The following is a 21,775-nucleotide window of genomic DNA, read 5'->3' on the forward strand; positions in this document are numbered from 1 at the left end:
CCAGTCATCTGATCTATAGTCTAAAATGCAGGAAGGAGGAAAAGCAGTGGGTGCATAGCTCCTCCTGGGGAACACTTCCTAGAAGCTGCACACACCGCTTCTGTTCACATGTTATTGGGCAGAATTTAGTCACAATGCCACTTCGAATGTCAAGAGACCTGGAAAATGCCTTGAATCCAGGCAGACGTGCCCAGCTACAAAGCAGAGTGTCTCTATTAGTGAAGAAATGGGAAGAACTGGTATTGAGGGACAACGGGCTCCATCCTGCCGGAACCCTTCCCATTCATTCCCTGTGACGGCCCTGGGGCTTCCTCAGCAGCAGGGCCTGACCCACAGGGGGCTCTCCAGCAAGGCATAGCTTCTCACGTGCTACGCGCGGTTACCCACTTGACATATATGAACTTATTTAGTCTTCACACTGCAATCTCGACTCTACCGTTTTCCCCATTTTACAAAGTACAAAACTGAGCTTGGGGAAACTGGGTAACCAACTCAATCGAGGTCACACAGCCATTTCTAAAAGAACTGGGATCTGGACCCAGGCAGTCTGGCTCCAAAGCACCTGCTATGAACCACCACATACTTGGCTGATGTCTATGAGTCTAAGCTGCAGCCAGGCCTCTGCTGGCCACAGACACCTCATGGACCCTCTCTACCCTGCAGGCCAGCTACACTCCTGGTGGTTCCCCAGAGAAATCCCAAGCCCAATAATTAGGTCTTCCCCAAAGAGAGTGGGAGAAAGCATGGCCTTGGAGTGGCACCCCTCCTCCATGCTAGTGACTAAAACCAGAGGACCAGCTATTTCTAGACCTTTATTTCTCTGTGAAAAGGGAAAAAACAAAATAAAAACGGCACAGTCGACACACAAAAAAACCACTGAGGGGGGTGGGGAGAGGAAGGGAGAAAGGAGGTGGAGAAGATGGGGTAGGGGGTCCCCATTACAGCAGCCGGAGCCAGTGACCCTGGACACTCACATCTCTGCGGATGGAAGTGGCCCCTTCCTCCCAGGGTCACTGCCCTGTCCCACCTTGTGCTCCCCAAGGCCCTCGGGAGGTGGACAGCAAGAAGTCGGATTCCCAGGCTGGGGAGAGGAAGAACCGTGCTGAGGGAAGGGGCCTGGGGTCAGACCATGCACAGGGAGTGACAGCCAAAGGCCCCCCACCGTCTCCCTGAGGGACGGACTTGGGGGGGAGGGTGAACACCAGAGGCCAGCGTCGGCTCCTCTTCCAGCATCAGGCGAGAGACAGAACTGGGGGAACAGGAACAGGAGGGAGTCAGAACCACAGCTAGCCCTCTGCCCCCAACTGCTCTGCATCTCTCCCTCCCAGGAGCTGCTGTTCTCAGGCCTAGGCTCATCCTTGTACACCACCCTCCCGCCGGGGTGTCTGAGTTCACGCCTTACCAGTTAGAGCCTCCTGGGCGAAGTACTTGACATCCACATCCTGGTCCTGGGTCAGCTTCTCTAGGATGGGCTTGACTTCACTCTGCAGTGTGCTGGAAGGAGAAAGGAAAGGTGAGGGAAAGGGTGAGGCAATCTAGGCTGGGGGCGTGAGGGAGGCAGAGGGTTTCTGGGCCAGGAGGGGTTCAGGTACAGACACGCACATGTGCCCAGAGATGAAATGCTTTGCGGGCTGGAAGTCTAACAAACTAGGACAGAGGTCTTGGGGGTCCAGAACAGACAAAGGAGGTCAGTCAGTCTGGGAAAGTGGGGCAGAGAATCACAAGACCCACAAGTCTCAGAGGCTCAGCAAATGGATGTCTTTATTTAACATATTTACTGAGGCCTACTATGCATTAGGTGTGAGCAGAGTGGTAAATCCAACACCTGAGCCTTGCCCGTGGCAAGGGCTTGGGCGAGGAGGAAGACACAGACCAAACTGACGATAATTAACAGAGACGTATCAAGTGCTGAAGGAGAAATACCTGGCCCAATAGGAGCCAAGGGGGAGGTATCTACTCTCCAGTAAGGGCCCCTGGGAAATGCACCCACACGGCAAGTCAAGTGTTTGGGGAAATGAAGGCATGTCCCCTTCCAGTTAACAGAACCGTTCCTTTGCCCCACACAGCTACCATTCTCTCTTCTATCATCTAGATCTGTTTTGCCTATTTTGGAACTTGACAGAAGTGGAATCACACAGGCTGTTTCCCTGGGTCCGTCCGGCTTCTCACTCAACATGACGCTGGTGAGAATCACCTGTGTTAAGTAGAGCAGGCGTCTTCATTGCTCAATACAGTCTCGCACGGTATGAACAAACCAGGATTTTATCCTCTGCACTGCTGGTGGGCACTTGGGAGTGTTTCCATTCTGTGGCTAATATGAATAAAGCTACCACGAACGTCCTTTTGCTACAAATAAGCACTCGTTTCTCCAGGAATGGACGTGCTGTGCTGGCTCACAGTGTACTTACACTTAGCTCCACTAGATTCTACCAGTTTTCAGAGTGACTGCACCTATATGCCACTCACGGCCTCACCTGCTGTGTATGAGAGTTCCAGCCATTCTACAAACGCCGAATGACCCCGAATTTTTTTCAGGTTAAGCCATTCTGGGGTGTATTTTCATTTGCGATTTCCTGATGGCTGATGATGTTGAGCACCCTGTCACATATTAATGGCTACAAGGAGATCTTCTTTCAGAAGTGCGTCTTCAAGTCGGTTTTGCCCGTATCTTTCTTGGGGGTTTGTCTTATTGATTAGTAGGAAAGTAGTCTGGATGAGTCCCTCCTTAGTCAGAAATAGGTATTACCCCCAATCCTCCCAATCAGTGGCTTGCCATTTTACTCTCATAATGTGTTTCTTTTTTTGAGAGAGAGGGGGCATGGGCAGTGGGGGAGGGGGAGAGGGAGAGGGAGAGACTCTTAGGCAGGTTCCACACCCAGCGCGGAGCCCGACCTGGGACTGGATCTCACGACCCTGAGATCATGACCTGAGCCAAAGTCAACAGTTGGACGCTTAACCAACTGAGCCACCCAGGGGCCCCTCATAATGTTCTCTTTCAATGAAGTTCTTTTCAATCAAGGAGAACTCACCAACCTTTTCCCCTGGTGAGCTATTTAACAAATCTGAGCAATTTAATAAATCTTTGTTAAGTCTTAAAGATCTTGTCCCAAATTTTCTTCTAAAATCTTTTTTATTTTTCTGATTATGGTCGATTATCTCTAATTCGCTCACACACTGAAGTGGGAACCCGCTCCCCGCCCCCCCATGCATATCCAACTGACTGGGCTGTCTATGAAAATACCTACATTTCACTCCTCAACTGCAGTAGCACCTACTGTTACATACACACAGGTCTGTTTCTGTGCCCTTGATTCTGGGTCATTGGGCTACATTATTGTGCCAACACCTCACTTTTTAATTACCATGGTATCATAAGTCTTGGTATCTGGTATTAAAAGTCTTCCAACTTTTTTCTTTTTTGGGACCACTTTTGCTACTCCAGATCTTTTCGTTTCTGTTAATTCCAGAATCAACTTGTCAATTTTTCAATAAAGAACCTGCTAAGATTGACTGAGATTATACTGAATCTATACATAAATTTGGGGAACAATTCCATCTGAGAATATTAAGTGAATCTTTAATTTCTCAAAGCAATGTTCTATAGTTTTCACTAAAAATGTTCTACATCTTTTATTAAATTTATTCCTTGATATCTGACGGGTTTGATGCAATAAGAATACACATACACACACATTCAAAAATAATTAAAACTTGCTAATTTCATTTTCTTCCCTGTTGCTACCAGTATATACACAACTGCCATCCTACTGCCTCCCTCCCACTATGAGGTGGGCCATGGGAATTCTCATTCCACATCTGAGGAAACTAAGACCTTGGGAAGATGAAGAGACCGGCCAGGCTTACACAGCAAGAGCCACGCTGGGTCTCCAACCCTAGGCTCCAACTTCAAAGGTCAAAGATTAAGATGCCTAGAATCAGCCCCGCCGGTGTGTGAAGGAGGGTCCAGACCTCACCTGTTGTCCAGGATAGGCCCTATCTTCTGTAGGGACTTGGCCACATTGAAGCGGACATTGGCGACAGGATCCCCAGCCATACGCAGAACTGTAGGCAGCATGTGCTTGGTGGTAATGTCCTGCCCACAGACCTCAGACAGCACCTGGGGGCGGTGAGTGACAGAGAGGTGATTATACAAAGCTCATGGCTAACTCCCATTTCCTCCTTCCTCTGACCAGGCCACCTCAGTGATCATCACGCCTGAGGGTGTCGCTGAGCAACATGGGGGCCTCTGAGCCCAGGTTCACTCACTCTGGAACAGTTTATTCTCCCGAGGCTGCCATCTCTACTAACGCCCTCCTAGCACCTTAATACCACTGTCTCCCTATCCTGGAAGCCCTCAGCTCAGACTGTCCTGGTCCCATCTCCCCATCCTCAGACTTCCCTTTATCTTCTGGGGATGGGCTGGATTCCTAACCCCAGGATGCTTTCCTTAGTGTGATGGTTTCCAAAGTGAGATGTGGGAAGAAATCATTAGAACACTCAGTTATATTTGTATGTTGTTAAATTCTATCTTTTAATTTCTAGCTATGTGGATGGTTTATTTAAGTGACTAGAAAGGAGCCCTCGCTCCACATAACACAACTGTTCTAAGCCCTGTGCGTGTATGGCCAGATTAATCTTTACAACCTCCTGAGTAAGGTATTGTGATTAACAGGATGAGTACTTTATTGGTAAGAAAACTGAAACACTGAGCAGTTGGGAAATGTCCCAAGGTCTATGACGAATCTATGGCAGAACTAGAATTAATGAGTAGGTCTGACTCTAGAGCTTGCACACATAAACAATGTATCATATGTAAATATACACATATACTTTATAGACAACAAGAGGGATGCTCCGAAAGGTTTGGCAGTCACTGCTCAGCAGGCCAAACCTCCCCAGTCCTGGGTTCTCCCCATGCAGGTCCCTACCCTGGCCTGTAGTTCCCCAGGGACCCATCCCTGCCCTCCTCCCCGCCCCCAACTCTACCACGTCCCCACTCCCGAACCAGATGTCTTCCTAAGGACCCCGGCCATCCCTCCTCTCCCAGGTACTCTCAGTTCGCTGGGGGACAGGCCAGCGGGCAGGTGGGGGCACTCACATTGATGCAGAAGAGTGTAGTCATGCGGTGCAGGTAGTTGGGGTCCCCAGACATGGCTAAGACCTTGGGGATGATAGTGGCATGGGCCCACTCCTTCCCAAACTTCTCCACCAGCTTCTTCAGGTTGCTGGTGGCCGCCTCACGGATGGCATAGACTGCAGAAGGGTGGGGATTCAGAAGGTGAAGGGCTGAGCGGGCAGGGAGCAGTCCCTCGCTACTGCTGACCGGGCAGCCCTGGGTGCCGGGCTGCAGGTGAAGCAAAGCCGGTGCTACTTGCTCAAGTGCGGTTTCTTTTCGTGCAGTATCTTCCCAACAGCTCCAAGACACAGCTTCCACTACTGACCTTTTTACAGATGGGTAAACTGATATGCCTAAGCAAATTATTTAGTAACTAATACTTGGAATGGCAGTGAAACAAACAAACACTTTTACCTCAGTGAAAACAATGAGCAGTTCTCACCCGTTTCACAGAGGAGTGTGCTCGAGTTTCCACAGCCAGGGGCAGGATTCCAGCCCGAGTCGCCTGCCCAGCCGCCCTGGCACTCTCTACACTGTACCGGGCCAGGCCGCCCCTGGGTGATCTGCTGTTTCCCTTCCCACCCTGCCCTTATCCAGGATTCTAAAAAGGGAGCTGGTCCACATAAGCGGCAGATGGCCTGGGGCAGTGACTCCACACCCCTGCAAGCCCCAGTCAATGCTGAGTCCATCCTTCCTGGAGCACCAACATCCTCCCCCACCTGCCGGAGGGACTCACCATGATCCACAAGCCATGCCATGCACAAGGAGTTGAGCTTCTCATCAAAAAACTCTACCCCCTGCAGGAGAAAAAAAGAGAAGGAATCAAAGGAGACTGGGGAGTTTCCAGCGATACACAGGGAAACACACCCACCCAAACACATCAGATACTCCTCAGCTTCCCCTGGGGGACTCCCTTCCCTTCTCTGTTCTAACGGAAGTCTCTTCACCTTTACAGCCCCATTTCCCATGCCCCTTCCTCCTACTCCCCAGACAGCCCTCGGGGGGCCTTGGTGACACTGTGAGAGCCCTGGACACGCTGAACACAACAAGGCCTGACTCCAGGCCGCCTCACTCACCAGCTGTCCGGCTAGCAGGGGCATATACTCGATGATGGCCAGCCGCACCCGCCACTTGGCGTCTTCGGCCAGCTCCACGATGGCGGGCAGCAGGGACTGGGACAGCTGTCGGATGCCAATGACCTCGTTCACGCAGTCCAGGTTGGAGATAATGTTCAGCCTCACCTCCGGGCACTGAGAGGAGGATGGGGGTCTAAGAGGACGCACCTGGCCCAGAAGACAGCTCACAGAGCCGCACAGCATCAACTCCCTAGAAGCCACACCACCTCCCGAGGGCCTGCTACTGCCCTGTCCAGCTCCTCTTCAGCAAGCACATTACGTGAGCAGCTTTTTGAATCTCACCACAGAGCATAAGAGATGCTTAGCTGTTCTGAAGAACTGGCAGCAATTGCTGCAAAAATATGGTGCTCTGGAAAGAACAGACATGATAACATTCCCATTCTGCTGTGTGGCAGCTGTGAGCCCGGCAGCAAAGGACAGGGCCTCCCTGGATACTAATCTGTGACAGGGAAACATACATCTTGCCTCGAGGGTGGTTGAGACCATTAAAGTGCCTGCTGATGTCTGATCCACAAGAGGCGTGATGTGCGGGAGCTCATTAGTATCACTTCTATGACTTCTATTCTTCCCGCTAGTCTTTGAGCTCTGTAAGGAGTAAGTCTCATTCATCCTTATGTCTCCAGGACCCGGCAGAGTCTCTGGCCCTTAGCAGGCACTCAATACACTTCTGCTGAAGGAATGCACTTTCAGCTGCCTGTTGACTACCGGTATTATGAGCGCTGACTTACTATATAAGTACATGCACATATATATTATAAGATACACAGACACAAACACATGTACCCCACCTACTTCCCTAAAGGAGGAGAACAACTTAAAAGAAAAGGCACATAAACACAGTTACTGTTAATCAAAACAGAAGCAAAAATGAACTACTTAGACTTCATCGAGACAAAAGTCTGCACAGCAAAGTTAACAGTCAACAAAACTAAAAGGCAGCCTGTAGAATGAGAGAAGATATTTGCAAATGATATATCAGATAAAGGGTTAGGATCCAAAATCTATTAAGAAACTTATCAAGCCCAAAACCCAAAGAACAAATAATCCAGTGAAGAAATGGGCAGAAGATATGAAGAGACACTTTTCTAAAGAAGATATCCAGGTGGCCAATAGACACACAAAAAGATGCTCAACACCACTCTTCATCAGGGAAATACAAATCAAAACCACGATGAGATACCACCTCACACCTGTCAGAATGGCTCACATTAACAAAATAAGAAACAGATGTCGGCGAGGATGGGGGGGGGAGGGAACCTTCTCACACTGTTGGTGGAAATGCAAGCTGGTGCAGCCACTGTGGAGAACAGTATGGAGGTTCCTCAAAAAGTTACAAATAGAACTACCCCATGACCCAGCAATTGCACTACTAGGTATTTATCCAAAGTGTACAAAAATACAGATTCGAAGGGGTGTATGCACCCCGATGTTCACAGCAACATTGTCAACAATAGCCAAAGTATGGAAAGAGCTCAAATGTCCATTAACTGATGGAAGGATAAAGAAGATGTGGCATATAAATATAGATGGAATATTACTTGGCCATGAAAAAGAATGAAATCTGGCCATTTGCAACAATGTGGATGGAGCTAGAGTGTATTATGCTAAGTGAAAGAAGTTAGTCAAGAGAAAGACAAATACCGTACCATTTCACTTATATGTGGAATTTAAGAAACAAAACAGATGGGGGTGCCGGGATGACCCAGTTGGTTAAATGTCCAACTTTGGCTCAGGTCATTATCTCATGGTTTGTGAGTTCGAGCTCCATGTCAGGCTCTGGGCTGACAGCTCAGAGCCTGGAGCCGGCTACAGATTGTGTCTCCTTCTCTCTCTGTCCCTCCCCAACTCATGCTGTCTCTCTCTCTCTCTCAAAAATAAACAAACGTTACAAAAAATTAAAAAAACAAAAACAAAGATGAACATATGGGAGGGGAGAAAGAGAGAGGGAAACAAACCATGAGAGACTCAAACTGAGGGTTGATGGAAAGAGGTCGGTGGGGGGATGGGCACCTGTGATGAGCACCAGGTGCCGTATGCAAGTGACGAATCACTGCATTCTATTCCTGAAACTAATATTGCATTATATGTTAACTAACTAAAATTTATATAGAAATTTGAAAAGAAAAAAAATTTGCAAATTTAAAAAACAAAAACAAAAAACAGAAGCCCTACTAGAACCTTGTTCCAAATCGTATGTTCCCAGATGGCAAACGTCACTAGTTCTTTGTAACCTGAACCAAGTAAGAAACGAATCAATGAACCAAGTAAACAAGTACACAGTGCCATAATGGGTTTAACTCCGCAGATCCAGGTCGATCCGGATCCAATTAGGCATGTTCCAAACAAGGGCTGGGCCCCTGACCAGCTCCTGGGAGAATATCCTGTCTGATGAGAGCGTCTCTGTGGTCACCTGGGAAGCTTGGGCCATGCCGGACAGACAACTCTAACAACATGACTTACAGGGAGGGCTGTGGGCCATGAGGTACCACTTGACCTCTGGAGGGGCTGGATACAGAGTAACTGAGGTCAGCCATGCAGGCAGCTCCATTCCTTGGCTATCTGACCAACCCCTCTCTAAAATCCCTGGAAACCAAGGCTCAGTGAGCTTCCTTGGTTGGCAACACGCGGTCACACATCACTTGTGGGAGATTTAAGCGCCGTCCATAGGACTGCAAGGAGAGGACATCTGGGGGCTCGTGCAGGGTCTCCTGTGCACCTGCTCCCTCACTGACTTTATCCATTCACTTTGATCAACAGCAACCACAAGTGTGACAGCTCTTCTGGGCAGAGGGCTGTTCTAGCCTATCGCTGACCCTGAGCATGGAGGTGGGGACGTAGATGCAGCAGCCGTGACAGGTACGGCCACTACTGTGAGGACAACATGGCTTGGCTGGTACCTCCAGAGTAGAATCCCCGGAGGCCCTGCCTACGAGCACATCTTTTCTTTATCAAACACTGTAAGGTCTCATTTAGGAACAGAAGACAGCCAGTTTCCGGCTGGCCAGTCCAACGGCTAAAGAACTGTCAGAACCAACACCATTTCCCTCCCTACAAGGTATTAATTCAGTTCTTTCTAGAGCCAAGGATGCTGAGGAAGGGAGGAACTATTCCAGTGCTGTCCACCCTGCTGGTGTCCTTTTCCTGTGACAGTTGTTTAAAAGCCTGAACTTACATGAGAGACTATACCTGTTCTTCTTTCTTTTCCTAAGAAAGATTCCTGGAGCGGGAGCTGCCCTGTCTGCCATCCTAACCCCAGGTTAGAAAAAGCGCGTTAGTATAGACGTACATGAGTCACAATCTACTCCAGGGGAAAGTAATGAGGATGATTCAAGTCAACTGAGCGGACCAAGATGCGGTCAGAGTCAGGGCTGGGAAGGGAGAGGAGAGAGCCTTGTGCATTTCCCCACTTGGAATGAAGGCATCTGTAATACCCAAAAGAGAGGGAAATTTCTTCTTTGAATAAGTTGAAAACTAACTGGATTGATGGCTCATTTGAATAAAAGACATTTGAAATGCATATAAAACCACTGTGATGGCCTTCCTGCACTGAGCGGAGACCCATGTGAGGAGTCCGGCCTCAGTTTTCAAACACGATGAAAAATTAGGGGAGTTAGCACTTATCCAGGGATGTGAACGGAAATGTCCCGACAGTGAGTGGGCCGATTTCCTGTCTCGGAAGGTTAGTCATACACAATTCTAAGGATGGAAAAATATGGTGTGTGCCTACTTGGGAGTCTCACCTCTGGAGACAAGGAAGAAATGGGCCCCCAACAAAGCACACCGTCTAACTGGATTTGGGCTCTGCAGCAGCACAGGAGCCGAGCTAAGCCTCCTCTGTCAACAGGCTTCCTCCCCCCGGCTGCCACGTCATTCCCTGATGTGGAGCACCTGCCGTCTCAGAAAGCCCAGAAGAAGAACTCGGGGCCACAGCTCAAGAGCAACCCTCGCTGGGGCATCTGAAAAGGTCAAGTACAATTCTGAGACTCCGTGTCAGCCAGAGACCAGAGACAAGAGAGGCCTTTCTCAGATGAAGGCTTTCCCACAGACACCACTTGCCCTCGGGGATGGCAAAAAACTATTTCCTTGTTAAAACACAAGCAAAAAAAGAACAAGGCGTAGAAATGAACCAATAAACCAAGTGAGTGTGTGCAGTGAAGGGTTAACTCAGCAGGCCTGGACTGTACAGGGCTAGCGCCTGCCCAGCTCCTGGGAGGTCATCTCTGAGCCCCTGCTGCACAAGCCAGTGTCCTGAACACAAGAGAAGATACAAATACGATGGCTTAAACCATTTAAAAACCTCTGTTTAGGCATACCCAGAAAAAGGCTCTTTTTATTTGGGTAAGTTTATAAATCTTATCAAGTATGAAATGTAAAGTTTACAGGTCTAGAATTGAAATTCCAGATACAAGCCAGATGAGTATCGCACACCAAGAAAGCCACGATGGGTCAGGGCACTTGGGTGGTTCAGTTGGTTTTAAGAGTCTGACTCAGTCTCAGCTCAGGCCATGATCTCACAGTTCGTGGGTTTGAGCCCCATGTCGGTCTGTTAGTGCAGAGTCTGCTTGGGATTCTCACTCATGCTCGCTCTCTCCCTCTCAAAATTAAATAAATATTTTAAAAAAATACAAAGGAAAAAGACAAAGAAAACCATGATGGGTCTTGTCTTCTTTGCAAGAGAAGCTGCCCTGGGGCGCACTACGGCTGCGGGAACAGGACCATCACGTAGCACTTGCTGAAGGCGAAGCCGGTGCAGAAACCGGCCCTAGCTGTGGCACTGCTGTAGCACATGTGGGCTCACCTTCACACGCAAGCTGAATGTGGAGCTCCCTTTGATGCCAGGAAGCAAAATGCTCCTTGAGACCCTGGTGAGGTGTTAAAAGGACACAGAAGCCAACGCTCACCAGCCAAGCTGTCTCCACTTAAGCATCAGAAGCAAATACAAACTATATTTGTAACAAGCTATAGCTACAAAAAGCATGCTTATAAAAGAAAACGTGTGTGTGAAGCACTTCACTTAGGTCATAAAATTTGAGTCATTATAAAAATGAATTCTGGTTTGAACTGTAACAAGTGACACAAATAAATGATCAACAGTAAGATTATTAAGCTTTTCTTTAGCAGGTGCACAGTCTTCAACACAAGATTTGTTGAATTTGTAATTTGTACAAATTTGATTTGTAATTCTGGGGCTGAGAGATTATCCCATCATAGCGGAATTTAATAATGTGATATTTTGGGGGAGTGGCAGGGGACTGAAATCTGATGCGATTTCCTAGCACTGTGTGTGCTGGGGGAAGGGCGGGGAGGGCAGGGAGAGAGGGAGACGGAGGCCTTTGGCAACGAGGAAGTCACAAAGCACTGAAGAGTCTCACCGTCTGCCTGGTCACCACCATGACAGGAACCAGGGAGCCTGCAAACCACCCCCCCCCACATAGACCTTCCCCATCTCTGTAGCCACACCTCCTCTCCCACCAGTCTGGTCTCCCTGCACCTCTTCTGGCCTCCATGCTGCAATCTTTCTTTGACAGTAGCCTCAGGGTTCCTTTCTGGCACCCACATCTGTGACGCCCATAGTTCAAGTCCAAACTCCTTCCCTGGCTGTCACCCCACAACCTGTCTAGCCCCCGCCTGGCACTCTCATCTTCTGTACTCCAGCCCAAATGAATGGCAAGGTGTGGTCAAATGACTGGCTCTGGCCAGTGGGGCGTGTGGGGCGTGGAACAGACTGGTGGGTGCCCTCTTACAAGGACCACACATTTCCTGTTGTCTAATACCTTCTGCCTTCATCCTGGCTGGGGATGGTGAAGATTGGAGCAGCTGCCTCAGACCCAGAGAGTGTGGAGGTCAGCAGAGGTAACCCCTCATATAGGACCCACCTAGCTCTGAACTGTTGTAAGAAAATTATCTTACATAAGCCACTGTATTTGGGGGTCTTTATTACGGCATCTTAGCCTAAATCCTAGCAGACATGAACTTATCACAGCACCTATGCGATCATGGGATTGCCCATCTCTCTCTCTCCACTGTCAGTCTCTGAAGGTCTCTGAGGAGTGAAACTGTCTTAGTCTCTTTTGGTGTCCCTGATCCCCAGAGAAAGAATCAGCACAGAGCAAGGGAGTGCAAAACATTGCCTAATAAGTGAACGAGTGAACACACACTCCGTTGTGCCCACCAATATCCAACTCATTCGGGACCTGGGTGTCTGTTGAGATTCTAGGAGATTCCAGACCAATCTAGGAAAGCAGCTGACCCACCTGTCACCTCTGCCAATACAGAGCTCAGAGCCTTCCCGGCACCATTACCTCATCCTTCAGCTGAGCCAGGAAGAGGGGCAAGAGGTGCTCAATGGTATTGTCTTTGCCCAGGATGGGGGAGAGGCCCATGATGACGGAGGCCAAGGCTGACTTCACGTGTTGGTTGGCGTCTGACACCAGCTCCTGGGGGGGACAGGGAAAGGGGAGCCACAGGATCAGGACAACCCCCGCAGCAGCAAATGGCCAAGCAGACTCCCACTTCCTAAGAGGCCTGAGCCATGGCCTGCTTTTGCCCATCTCCCGCATGGAGCAGGGACGGTTTAGGGCACACAGGTACACGGCAGTTTCTTACCTGTCCCACCTGCTTAGAGTTCCATGTTCCCAGTAGCCTCCACCCAATCCCAAGGCTCTTGGGACTTTTGAGAGGAAGCACTCCCACCTCCAAGCTCGGCCCCAAGCTTCAGATTCTGCCTGCACTCAGGAAACCCAACTGCTTCCAACCCAAGTCTGCCTGGCCCCAGAAGGCTGGGGACTATCTGCGTCTGGATGTCCATAAAGCCCCATCTCCATCCCTTTAGCAGACTCAGATCTCCCCTAATCCTCCCACCAAACTCCATTACCTTGATGCAGGGTAGTATCTGTGTCATGATCACATTCTCCCGACAGTCGGCTGAGAGATTTTCACAGAATTCTGTGGAAGAAGGGAGGCAGAAGAAGGTGAAACCTGACATCTGGTTCTACCTCAAACCCCTCAGACACCGATCCATTTGCTGTGTTCTGGTTGCCAGCACCAACCTTTGACCTTGTGGGAGGCTGCGGCCCTCACCTCGGCCTCACAGTCTTTCATCAGGTTCTGGAAGGCGGGGACCAGGTCTGTCTTGGTGATCTCAGGCCCCACTGCTTTCTGGAGCTGCAGACAGAAAGCAGGGGCTGTGAGACAGCTGGGCAGGTACTCTGGGCAATTGAGACCAGAATCAAAGTTCAAGGCACCAGAAGTGAGGGTAAGAGTGCGCCCTTAGAATCACTGCTGAGATCTAATCCCAGCACCACAGGGTGAGCCGGGCCAAGTCTTCAAGCCTCTCTGAGCCCGTTTCCTTAAAAGCAAAATGAGGGCCATGAGACTACCTATCGCATAGCGCTGTTGTCTGCATTAAGAATGGTAACACATCTCTACCACTCAAGCTATTTGGGGTGGGGTTTTCTCCCCCCACCAAAAAACATTCCAGTCATGTGATGGCTCTTGCTTTTTAATTTATATTCATCTGTATTTTTCAAATTACAAGATGAATTATTTTTCTAATGAAAATAAATGTATACACATTAAGGGGGAAGAAGGCCTCCTAGGCCCTGCCTATCCCCTGACTCTTGAAGCCCTAGGAGGAAGCAGGACAGTTCATGACCGAGAGGGACAGACAAAAACTCTGAAGGGCCTAATGCTACCTGGAACAAATGTTGCCTCTTCTCCACGTAACAGGTATTTACTGAGGATCTCTTGCAGGCCAAGTGCGGCTCAAACAGTGTGAAGATCCCTGCCTTTGCTGAGCTTTTATCTAAAACCCAGTGTGATCCAGTTCATGCTGTCCAGAAGCCAAGGACAGAATTGTCTTTAACCATGGTGCTGAGCCTCCAGGGTGCGGCCACGTGCTAACATTTTCACAGGGAACATGGGTGGTCCCAGGAAATATTATCCGGAGGCTCCCAGTCCTTCCACAAACACACTTACAGGAACGGGGAGCCATGGGGTGGAGTGCACCCAAGGTCAGACCCTGAGCCTCTCTCTGGCTTTCCCTCACATGGGGCCCCCAAGAGTGAGCCCCAAATGCTGCCCCTCGCACCGGCTCTGGCCTCCCAGGGCCCTGTGCGCATGCTGTCCTTTCGCTGGGACACAGTCCCTATCCCAGCTCCCACCCACCCATCTTCTAGAACCAGCTGCAGCACCACCTCCTATTCTCAGTGCCTCATGCGTGTCTGTCGGCCTGGGCACCGTTTCCCTCTACCTCAGTAGACCTTCCCCTTCAGACTGCCTGCCCCATGGAGGCCAGGAATGCGAATTCACTGGATCCCCAGCACCCAGAAAAGAGCTGGTGGTCAACAAACATGATGGTGGGAAAAGCAAACTTGGGTCTCCATGGAAAGAGCACTGTCCTCAGAGTCAGAGACACTGGATCTTGTCCCTGTTCTATCTGCCCAGTGGAGTCATTCTGACCCAAGTTTTGAGCTGTGCTATGGGCTGAACTGTCCTAACCCCTCACTATCTCACAAAGTTGACTGCATTTGAACACAGGATTTTTAAAGAGGTTATTAAGGTGGCCCTAATCCAAAATTACCAGAATCCTTGTAAGAGGAGGTTAGGACACAGGCATGCACAACGGGGAGACCATGCAAAGACACAGGAAAAGACCATCTACAAGCCGAGGAAAGAAGCCTCAGATTAACCACCCCAGAGGACACCTTGATTTCAAACCTCCGGCACCCAGGAACAGTGAGGGAATAAAGTACCGCCCTGTCTGTGGTACTTTGTTATGGCAGCCCCCAAAACTAATACAGGCTATGCCTTCCCTTTTTAAAAGGACAAAGTTCAAATAGGTCAAGAGTACACAGGTACTACCGTTTCTCTGCTCTTATGGCTCTCTGCAGAACCTGAACTCGGCTTCAGAATCCTTCCCAACACAGCACTTCAAGTTGCCAGTATTACTCAACCGGGTTGGCCATGTGAAAGGAGACCCAGCCAGATGATCAGAGATCTTCATGCTCAAATACCTGATGACTCCATTGGATTTAACTAAAACCCCAGCTCCTGTATGTGGCCCCGCTCCTTCCCCTCTGAGGGCCTCAGTTTCCCCATCTGTGAGACGTCAACAGTCCCCACTCACCTCTGTGAACTTGTCGGCCACCATGTACCGGACACGCCAGGACTTGTCCTCGGCAGCCTGGCGCAGGGTGGGCATCACCAGGGCCTCCAGATCCTCCTGGGGCAGGAGCTGGGCGATGTTCACACACGCCTCTACCGCCAGCAGCCGCACCGAGTCCTGGGGAGAGGATTGGAGCAGGGAGAGGGAGGCAGAGGCCCGTTAGCTCTGGGATTCCTTGTAGACACGGTTTGGAGGGGGAGGAGGCTGGGGAGCACCCACCTGCTCGTCAGAGGCCAGGTTGGAAAACATGGGGATGATCTCACTCTTGACGTTGTCCAGCTCCAGCACCTTGGCAAACTCCCCCAGCTTGGAGGCTGCGGCCCGCCGCACCATGGGGGTGTCATCTGAGCACAGGTTCCGGAAGTACCTGGGGGTTGGAAATGGGGCTCAGGAGGAGGAATCCCTAGATCTCACAGCAGTATACAGTGAAAACAGCAGCTGGCTTTGCCTGCATGACCCCGGGCAAGTCAGGACCCCTCTCCCGAGTGTTCCCAGGCCTACAAAATGGAGCTGACGGCGATACTTCCTACCACACAGGGTGATAAGAAGTTTAAATGATAATGTGGGTGAAAGCAGAGCAGTCAGTCTGCACATGGTTAAGTTCCAGTGCATGGAAGGTGATTATATCATTATGACCATATAAAGCTGTTGAGCTAAGAGGCTGGTCAGGGGCTCCTCAAAGGTTTTACTTTTCAGGAGCGACTGCTCCAATTAGAGATGCATGGGGGAAGCGTACACACGTGTACACACACACACACACACACACACACGAAGCACATGTGGCTAGCTGTAAATCAGTATGCTGTCATGTAAGAGCTCAGGGCCTGAGCTTGCTCAAGGACAGGAACACATAGTAATGGGAGATTTTAATCCAATTAGAAGCATTTTTGTGAACTGTTCCAGGAGAGTCTTACATACAAGAAATTCTCTGGGGTATCAAGATTAAGGGAAGAGGGTAGAGGAGGCAGCCAAACTGAGCCAGTGTATGTGTGAGGGCTCTGGACCTAGGGCAGGCGAAGACAGCATCACACAGCACGGGTGGAGTGCTTTTATGAGTCAGATTCCATTGTAAGTACTTCGTATGTGGTAATTCTTGTAAATCCTTACACACCCAACGGGAGGAAGGAGCTTTCATTTCTTCATTTCCTAAGTGAGCATGAGGCTGTGTCTGGACCAGGCCTGGGGACACCAGCTCTCAGGGGCGGGTGGGGGAGGGGGGCTGAGCTGACAGAAGGGGTCCACGCTAAGGGCGAGGCTGGGACTCACTGTCGAAGTTCTGCCTTGACGGCGCTGGACACACGGGGGTAGCAGACAGAGAAGAGGCCACACGCTGAGGTGCGGGAGGTGAACCAGTCACCACCCGCCAGCCGCTTCACCAGCGGCACGAAGTGGGCCTCGAGGTCAGAGGGCGAGTGTTCATGTGAGATGGCCCGCAAAGACTCCACCGCTTTGTCCCGCACCACTGTCTCCTCCACCGTGGCCAGCGACTCCAGGGGCGGCTGTGGCAGAGAGTACAAGGTCACTGCAGGGTCCCTCCCCACCGCCCCAGCCTCAAGCCCCGCCTCATGCCGCTCACGCATCTCCTCCAAGGCCCTTGAAGGTGCTTCGGTGAAAGCCACGGACCTCACATTTATACCCATCACTTTCTGAGCAGGTGGCCATAGTTGTCATTAGCTCTCAAAGTGCAGGGATAGTCACAGATGTTGACTGAACGTCTATTTGCTGGGTGTCCTAAACAGGGCCATTGCTTCGCACAACTCAGGATGGGGGGAGGGGACAATGCTGGCTCTAACTCACTGAAGCCTATGAAGTAGGTCCCGTGACTGTCTTCATTTTACAGAAGAGGAAACTGAGGCACTGACAAGCTAAATCACTTACCCATGCTAGTGCTAGCTACAAGCCAGGACCCAAACCGGGCCACCAGGCTCCTGAGCTTACACAGACAGAAAGTAGAAAGCACGGCTGTGGTTTCTGTTAGAAGACTGCCCCCAGCAGCTCACATCACTGGGAACCTGGGCCCGGGGACCGTAAAGCCTGGAGGGGGCAAGCTCCTTTAGGGATGTCTGACTGGCTCATCCCTATGTCCCCAGAGCCCAGCAGAGCTCCTCGGATAGGGTGGGAACTTGGCAATTACTGACCAGATGAAGGGAGACTTAAGTGACTCTAGTCTGTGCAAATAAAGGTGTGGAGGCCTGCAGTTTAAAGTCCAGTGTACTTGGACACATGTCAAATTCAGGAAGACATCATAAATGGAAATGCCTCCAGGGCCCAGGAAGGCAACAGAATGAAATAAGGAGCAAAGATGATGGGCGGGAGGAGGGAAAGCGGCAGAGCTGGGGAGGGCGGCTTCATCAACTAGCTTGGCAGGAAAACACAGCTGGTAAAAGCATATCTATTGTTCTCCAAAAGCAGCCGAAAGGGCCAGGTGTTTATACGTCAAACATCTCATTCAACACATGGCACCCCACGGATGAATCTTGAAGACCTTCTGCCTAGCAAAACAGGACAGTCAGAAAAGGCCATGTGTTGTAGGATTCCTTTATATGCAGACCCTAGAGTCACCAGAATCATAGAGACAGAAAGTACAAAGGAGGGTCCCAGGGGCAGGGGAAGAGGGGACATGGGGAGATGCTGGTTAATGGGGACAGTTTCGGTTCTGGAAGAGGACAGATGGTGGTGATGGCTGCACCACAATGTGAATATATTCCATGCCACAAAACTGTACAGTTAAAAACGGCTAAATTTGTAAATTTCATATATATTCTACCACAATAAAAACAAAAATTTAAAAATCTCATTTACGAAGACTGGCAATGATTCAAAAGGAAAATGTAATGCTGTTCCAGCCTGGGGGGCACCAGTCTGTGGCCTCTGTCATAAAGCCAGGCTATCGCAGGGTTTCTGGTTCTGGACCAGCTCAGAGCGTGGCTGAAGGTGGTATCACTGGGCTGCTGCAGGGGCTGGGTTCCTCTTATCCTGGTTTTCTTGCTCCCCCCCGGCTGGCACATGGGAGGTCCTCAATCAGTATTTGCCAGGTTCAGTATTTACCTCAATCAGTATTTACCTGTTCCACTCAGAGAAAAACCTATCACTAGAACAGAGGCCTGGGGACCAAGGCCAGGCGGCTCGTAGGTCATGCAAGGGTCTCTGCCCAGTGGGTTGCGGAAGGCAGTGGTTGTCATAGCGAGGTCTGGACCACCCACAACAGGATCACTCAGGAGGCCTAGCCCAGCACAGGCCTTAAGAATATCAGACCATAAGAATATCCTGGGGCCCAGGAAGGTGTGTGGTTAGGAAACTCAGACAATGTTTTCCCATGATGAGCTGTACCGCGGGGCCTCTCTACAAAGTAGAGAGGGTGGAGCTCTCAAATCCAGAGAACATGCAGGGGAGGGGAGAGGTGTGAATCTCCTAAAATCACTGTACTTTTATGAGAGGGTCTAGAGTTTTCATCGGATTTTCAAAGGGACCCATAAATCCAAAAGGGTTAAGAGTTGATGATACAGAATCAATCCTCGTGCTGTAACTACACGGGTCCCTGTGAAATTAATTCCATTTCACCTCTGCAGAGAACAAGGGCTCGGACACACCTCTGGGTTCCCAGGACCCATAGCTGGTACTCATGTTTGTGGAATGAACAAACTGCACAACAGCCATTTTCCATCGCTCTTTAATTGTCAAAATCCAGACTCACTGCCACCTCCTCCAGGAGGACTTCCTGGACAGCTCCCCCGCCCCATCTGAAACAGGTTAGGTGCCTCCTCTGGGCTCTAAGCTCCCCCAGCTTCCCTCTTGTGCAGCTCCAATCAGCCTGTGGAGCAACCGAGAGCCCTTGGAGGGTAGCAGAGAGGAGTGGCAATGGTTAAGAGACAGGGGCCTAGGTTCAAATCCTGACTCTGTCTCTTCTCAGCTCAGGCAATCCACCTAACCAGACCTGGAGCCTCAGTTTCCTCATCTGTGAACTGGGGCTAGCACCAGCGTGCATCTCCTAGGGTCGCTAGGGGAGGTGACAGGTGACTGTGCAGAAGGCACCTGCAGGCACCAAGGAGCACCAGCATTTGGACCTGACTGGCCTTTGCTGGTGCTTGGGGGTTCTGAGTGCTCCGCGGCCCAGGGCCCTGAGGACGTGCCGGCCAGCTCATGTGAACACCAGAACAGCAGCCCCAGAGGACATGTGACTCTCCCCCAGAAGAAGTATGGGATGACCCTGACATGGCAGGGAAAGAACCTCAGGGTTCCAGCCCTGCTCCCCAGTGGGGAGGCCCACGCCAGATGAGGGCCCTGGGCCCCTTGTTGAAGCTATGGGGTGCGTGTTTTCTGCTCCTAAGTCCTCAGAGACGCTGCTGAAAGCTATACATTCTCTCCTCAGAAAAACTGCCAGGGGTTGCAGAAAGTTCCGTGGAATTCAAGGGACTCCTTTTAGGCTGGTCCCCAGACCCCCTCATGTTCCTGTTAAACGACCCTAATCTATGCAAAATGTATGAAATGACCTCATTTGCATACAATTTTCTGTGTGTACATACACGTAAATTATACACGTACACACAGACGAAAGCTGACAGACCAAAATTTAATGACAATTATCAAATTTCTTCAGACGTACCTCTCCTTGGAAGAAAAATTACTGCATCTGCTCAAATCCCAAACTCCCCAGTTTTAAGAAGTGTCATTATTGCATACACTACTAAAAGGAAGAAAGGCTAATAAAAAATTTAAGACATCATTAAGGGCAGATGCCCAAGTATACAACTGTGTCTTTACGAACCATGACAGACAGAATTCCTGGGGGTGGGGTGGAGGTGGGGGCAGCAGTGGCCCAGGGCTCTGAGGGGTGGTGGGAACCAAAGGACTGGGAACCCCCCAAGGCTCCTCCCTCCCGGGTCGCAGGACCAGAGTCCTCCCTTCTCTTCTCACAAACAGCAGTTACTATTAGTATCTAAACCCCTTCCGTGTCCCCAGATGCCACCAAGCACGGGGGTGTTCACGCAGGTTCCTGGAATCCCAGCTCAGCCACTTAACACCCGTGAGGCCTTGGCCAAGATGCTCAACCTCTTGGCGTGTCCAGTGGCTCATCTACAAAAAGGGAACTGTCCCTACCCCAAAGAGTGGACATCACCTCAGGACACCATAATGACACCGACAGTGAACACCTGATAGTACTTACCACATGCCAAGGGCTTAAATCAATTATAAAGACAGGTTTTAAGGACTCCCATTTGATAAAGTATAACGCAGGGAGGTTAAGTAACTCTTACAAGTCACACAGCAAATAAGCGGCAGAACTCAGAGGGTCTCCAAGGGTGGGGCCTGCCACTGCTCAGGCAAGTGTCCAGCTAACAGTAAGGCAAACAAGTGCGTTTTGGGTACTGCTGACTTAAATGCCATTACTGACTTACTGCATTAAAGAGAATGTCCAAAGCCTGCCTGTTCCTAGAAGGTGGCCCCCGGCCTCTGCTGTATTCTTCCCACCCTGCTCCTGCCAGGGCCACGGGTCTGATCCCAAGGGGAGGGCAAGGGGACCACCCTGCCTCCCAGACTCACCAGCAGGCAGTGCACGTACTCGGGGCCTCCCACCAGAGTGGTGAAGGTGCCCAGCTGTTCCGCCAGGGCCAAGAGGACCTCATCCTCATCGTAGATGGTGTCTGTGGAACCAAGACAGACTCCGTTACAGTCCCGCCCCAAGTCTGACCCCAGCGCCTCAGTGACCCAAGCTGGGAACAAACAGGCTCCGTTCTGCATCCTCAAACCGTCAGCACTCAGTTTCCCCACTTTCCACCTGGGCTGGTGCGGACACTGGGGCACAGGCTTGGGTCAGAGGACAGAGCACCAAAGTCCCGCTTCTGTCATTTACGAGGTGAGGGACCCTGGGGAAGTGAGACCACTCTGCGAGCCCATTACTACCCCTGTAAGATGGTGCTAGCCCACATCTCACCACGAGTCAATGAGGAACAAACAAGACCACGCAACCAGAGCGCAGAACCCGAGACATGGGGGCTTCTCGCTTCGGTCCAGATTCTACCCTCAGCACTGCCCTCTCTGCCAAGAGCTCATCTTTCTCTTGAGCCTGAGACATTCTTCTCTGTCCTTCAAGACTCAGTTCAGCTACTACTTCTTGGAAGCTTTCTTGACCAGACCAGGGCACGTCCCTTCTCCACACTCCCCCCAACTTCAAGCCACCTTGATCAGAGTCCTTATGTTAAGGGTCTAGGACTGGCTCCTCTCCGTACCCCAGTTTCTGCCAGAGACGAGCACCGCAGGAGCTCAGCCCAGGTTTGCTGAGGACAGATGACCGTGTGAAGACAGAGCTGCTGTGTCCTCACGTTCAACCCAAAGACCTTTGTCCTCAACTGCTGACCT

General features: G+C 50.5%; 1 protein-coding gene across 1 annotated transcript in view; it reads right to left on the reverse strand.

The window, feature by feature from the left end:
- Positions 1 to 799: 799 nt before the first annotated feature.
- The window catches only part of PPP2R1A (protein phosphatase 2 scaffold subunit Aalpha), a 37,307-nt gene continuing 16,331 nt past the window's right edge, over positions 800 to 21,775 (reverse strand). Inside the window, exons 3-15 of the mRNA XM_047077484.1 lie at positions 20,960 to 21,060; positions 16,685 to 16,917; positions 15,638 to 15,785; positions 15,380 to 15,535; positions 13,302 to 13,416; positions 13,127 to 13,197; positions 12,555 to 12,689; positions 6,193 to 6,366; positions 5,853 to 5,913; positions 5,099 to 5,253; positions 3,975 to 4,117; positions 1,403 to 1,494; positions 800 to 1,249 (exon numbers count right to left, since the gene is read on the reverse strand). Coding sequence (XP_046933440.1) covers positions 1,233 to 1,249; positions 1,403 to 1,494; positions 3,975 to 4,117; positions 5,099 to 5,253; positions 5,853 to 5,913; positions 6,193 to 6,366; positions 12,555 to 12,689; positions 13,127 to 13,197; positions 13,302 to 13,416; positions 15,380 to 15,535; positions 15,638 to 15,785; positions 16,685 to 16,917; positions 20,960 to 21,060 — 1,601 coding nt within the window. The 3' untranslated portion in view covers positions 800 to 1,232. The remainder of the gene's footprint in view (positions 1,250 to 1,402; positions 1,495 to 3,974; positions 4,118 to 5,098; positions 5,254 to 5,852; positions 5,914 to 6,192; positions 6,367 to 12,554; positions 12,690 to 13,126; positions 13,198 to 13,301; positions 13,417 to 15,379; positions 15,536 to 15,637; positions 15,786 to 16,684; positions 16,918 to 20,959; positions 21,061 to 21,775) is intronic.

This window comes from Lynx rufus, unplaced genomic scaffold (genome assembly GCF_022079265.1).
Source record: "Lynx rufus isolate CCGP_SWC_20201006 ecotype Redwood Valley unplaced genomic scaffold, mLynRuf1.p SCAF_16, whole genome shotgun sequence".
NCBI classification, from domain to species: Eukaryota; Metazoa; Chordata; class Mammalia; order Carnivora; family Felidae; genus Lynx; species Lynx rufus.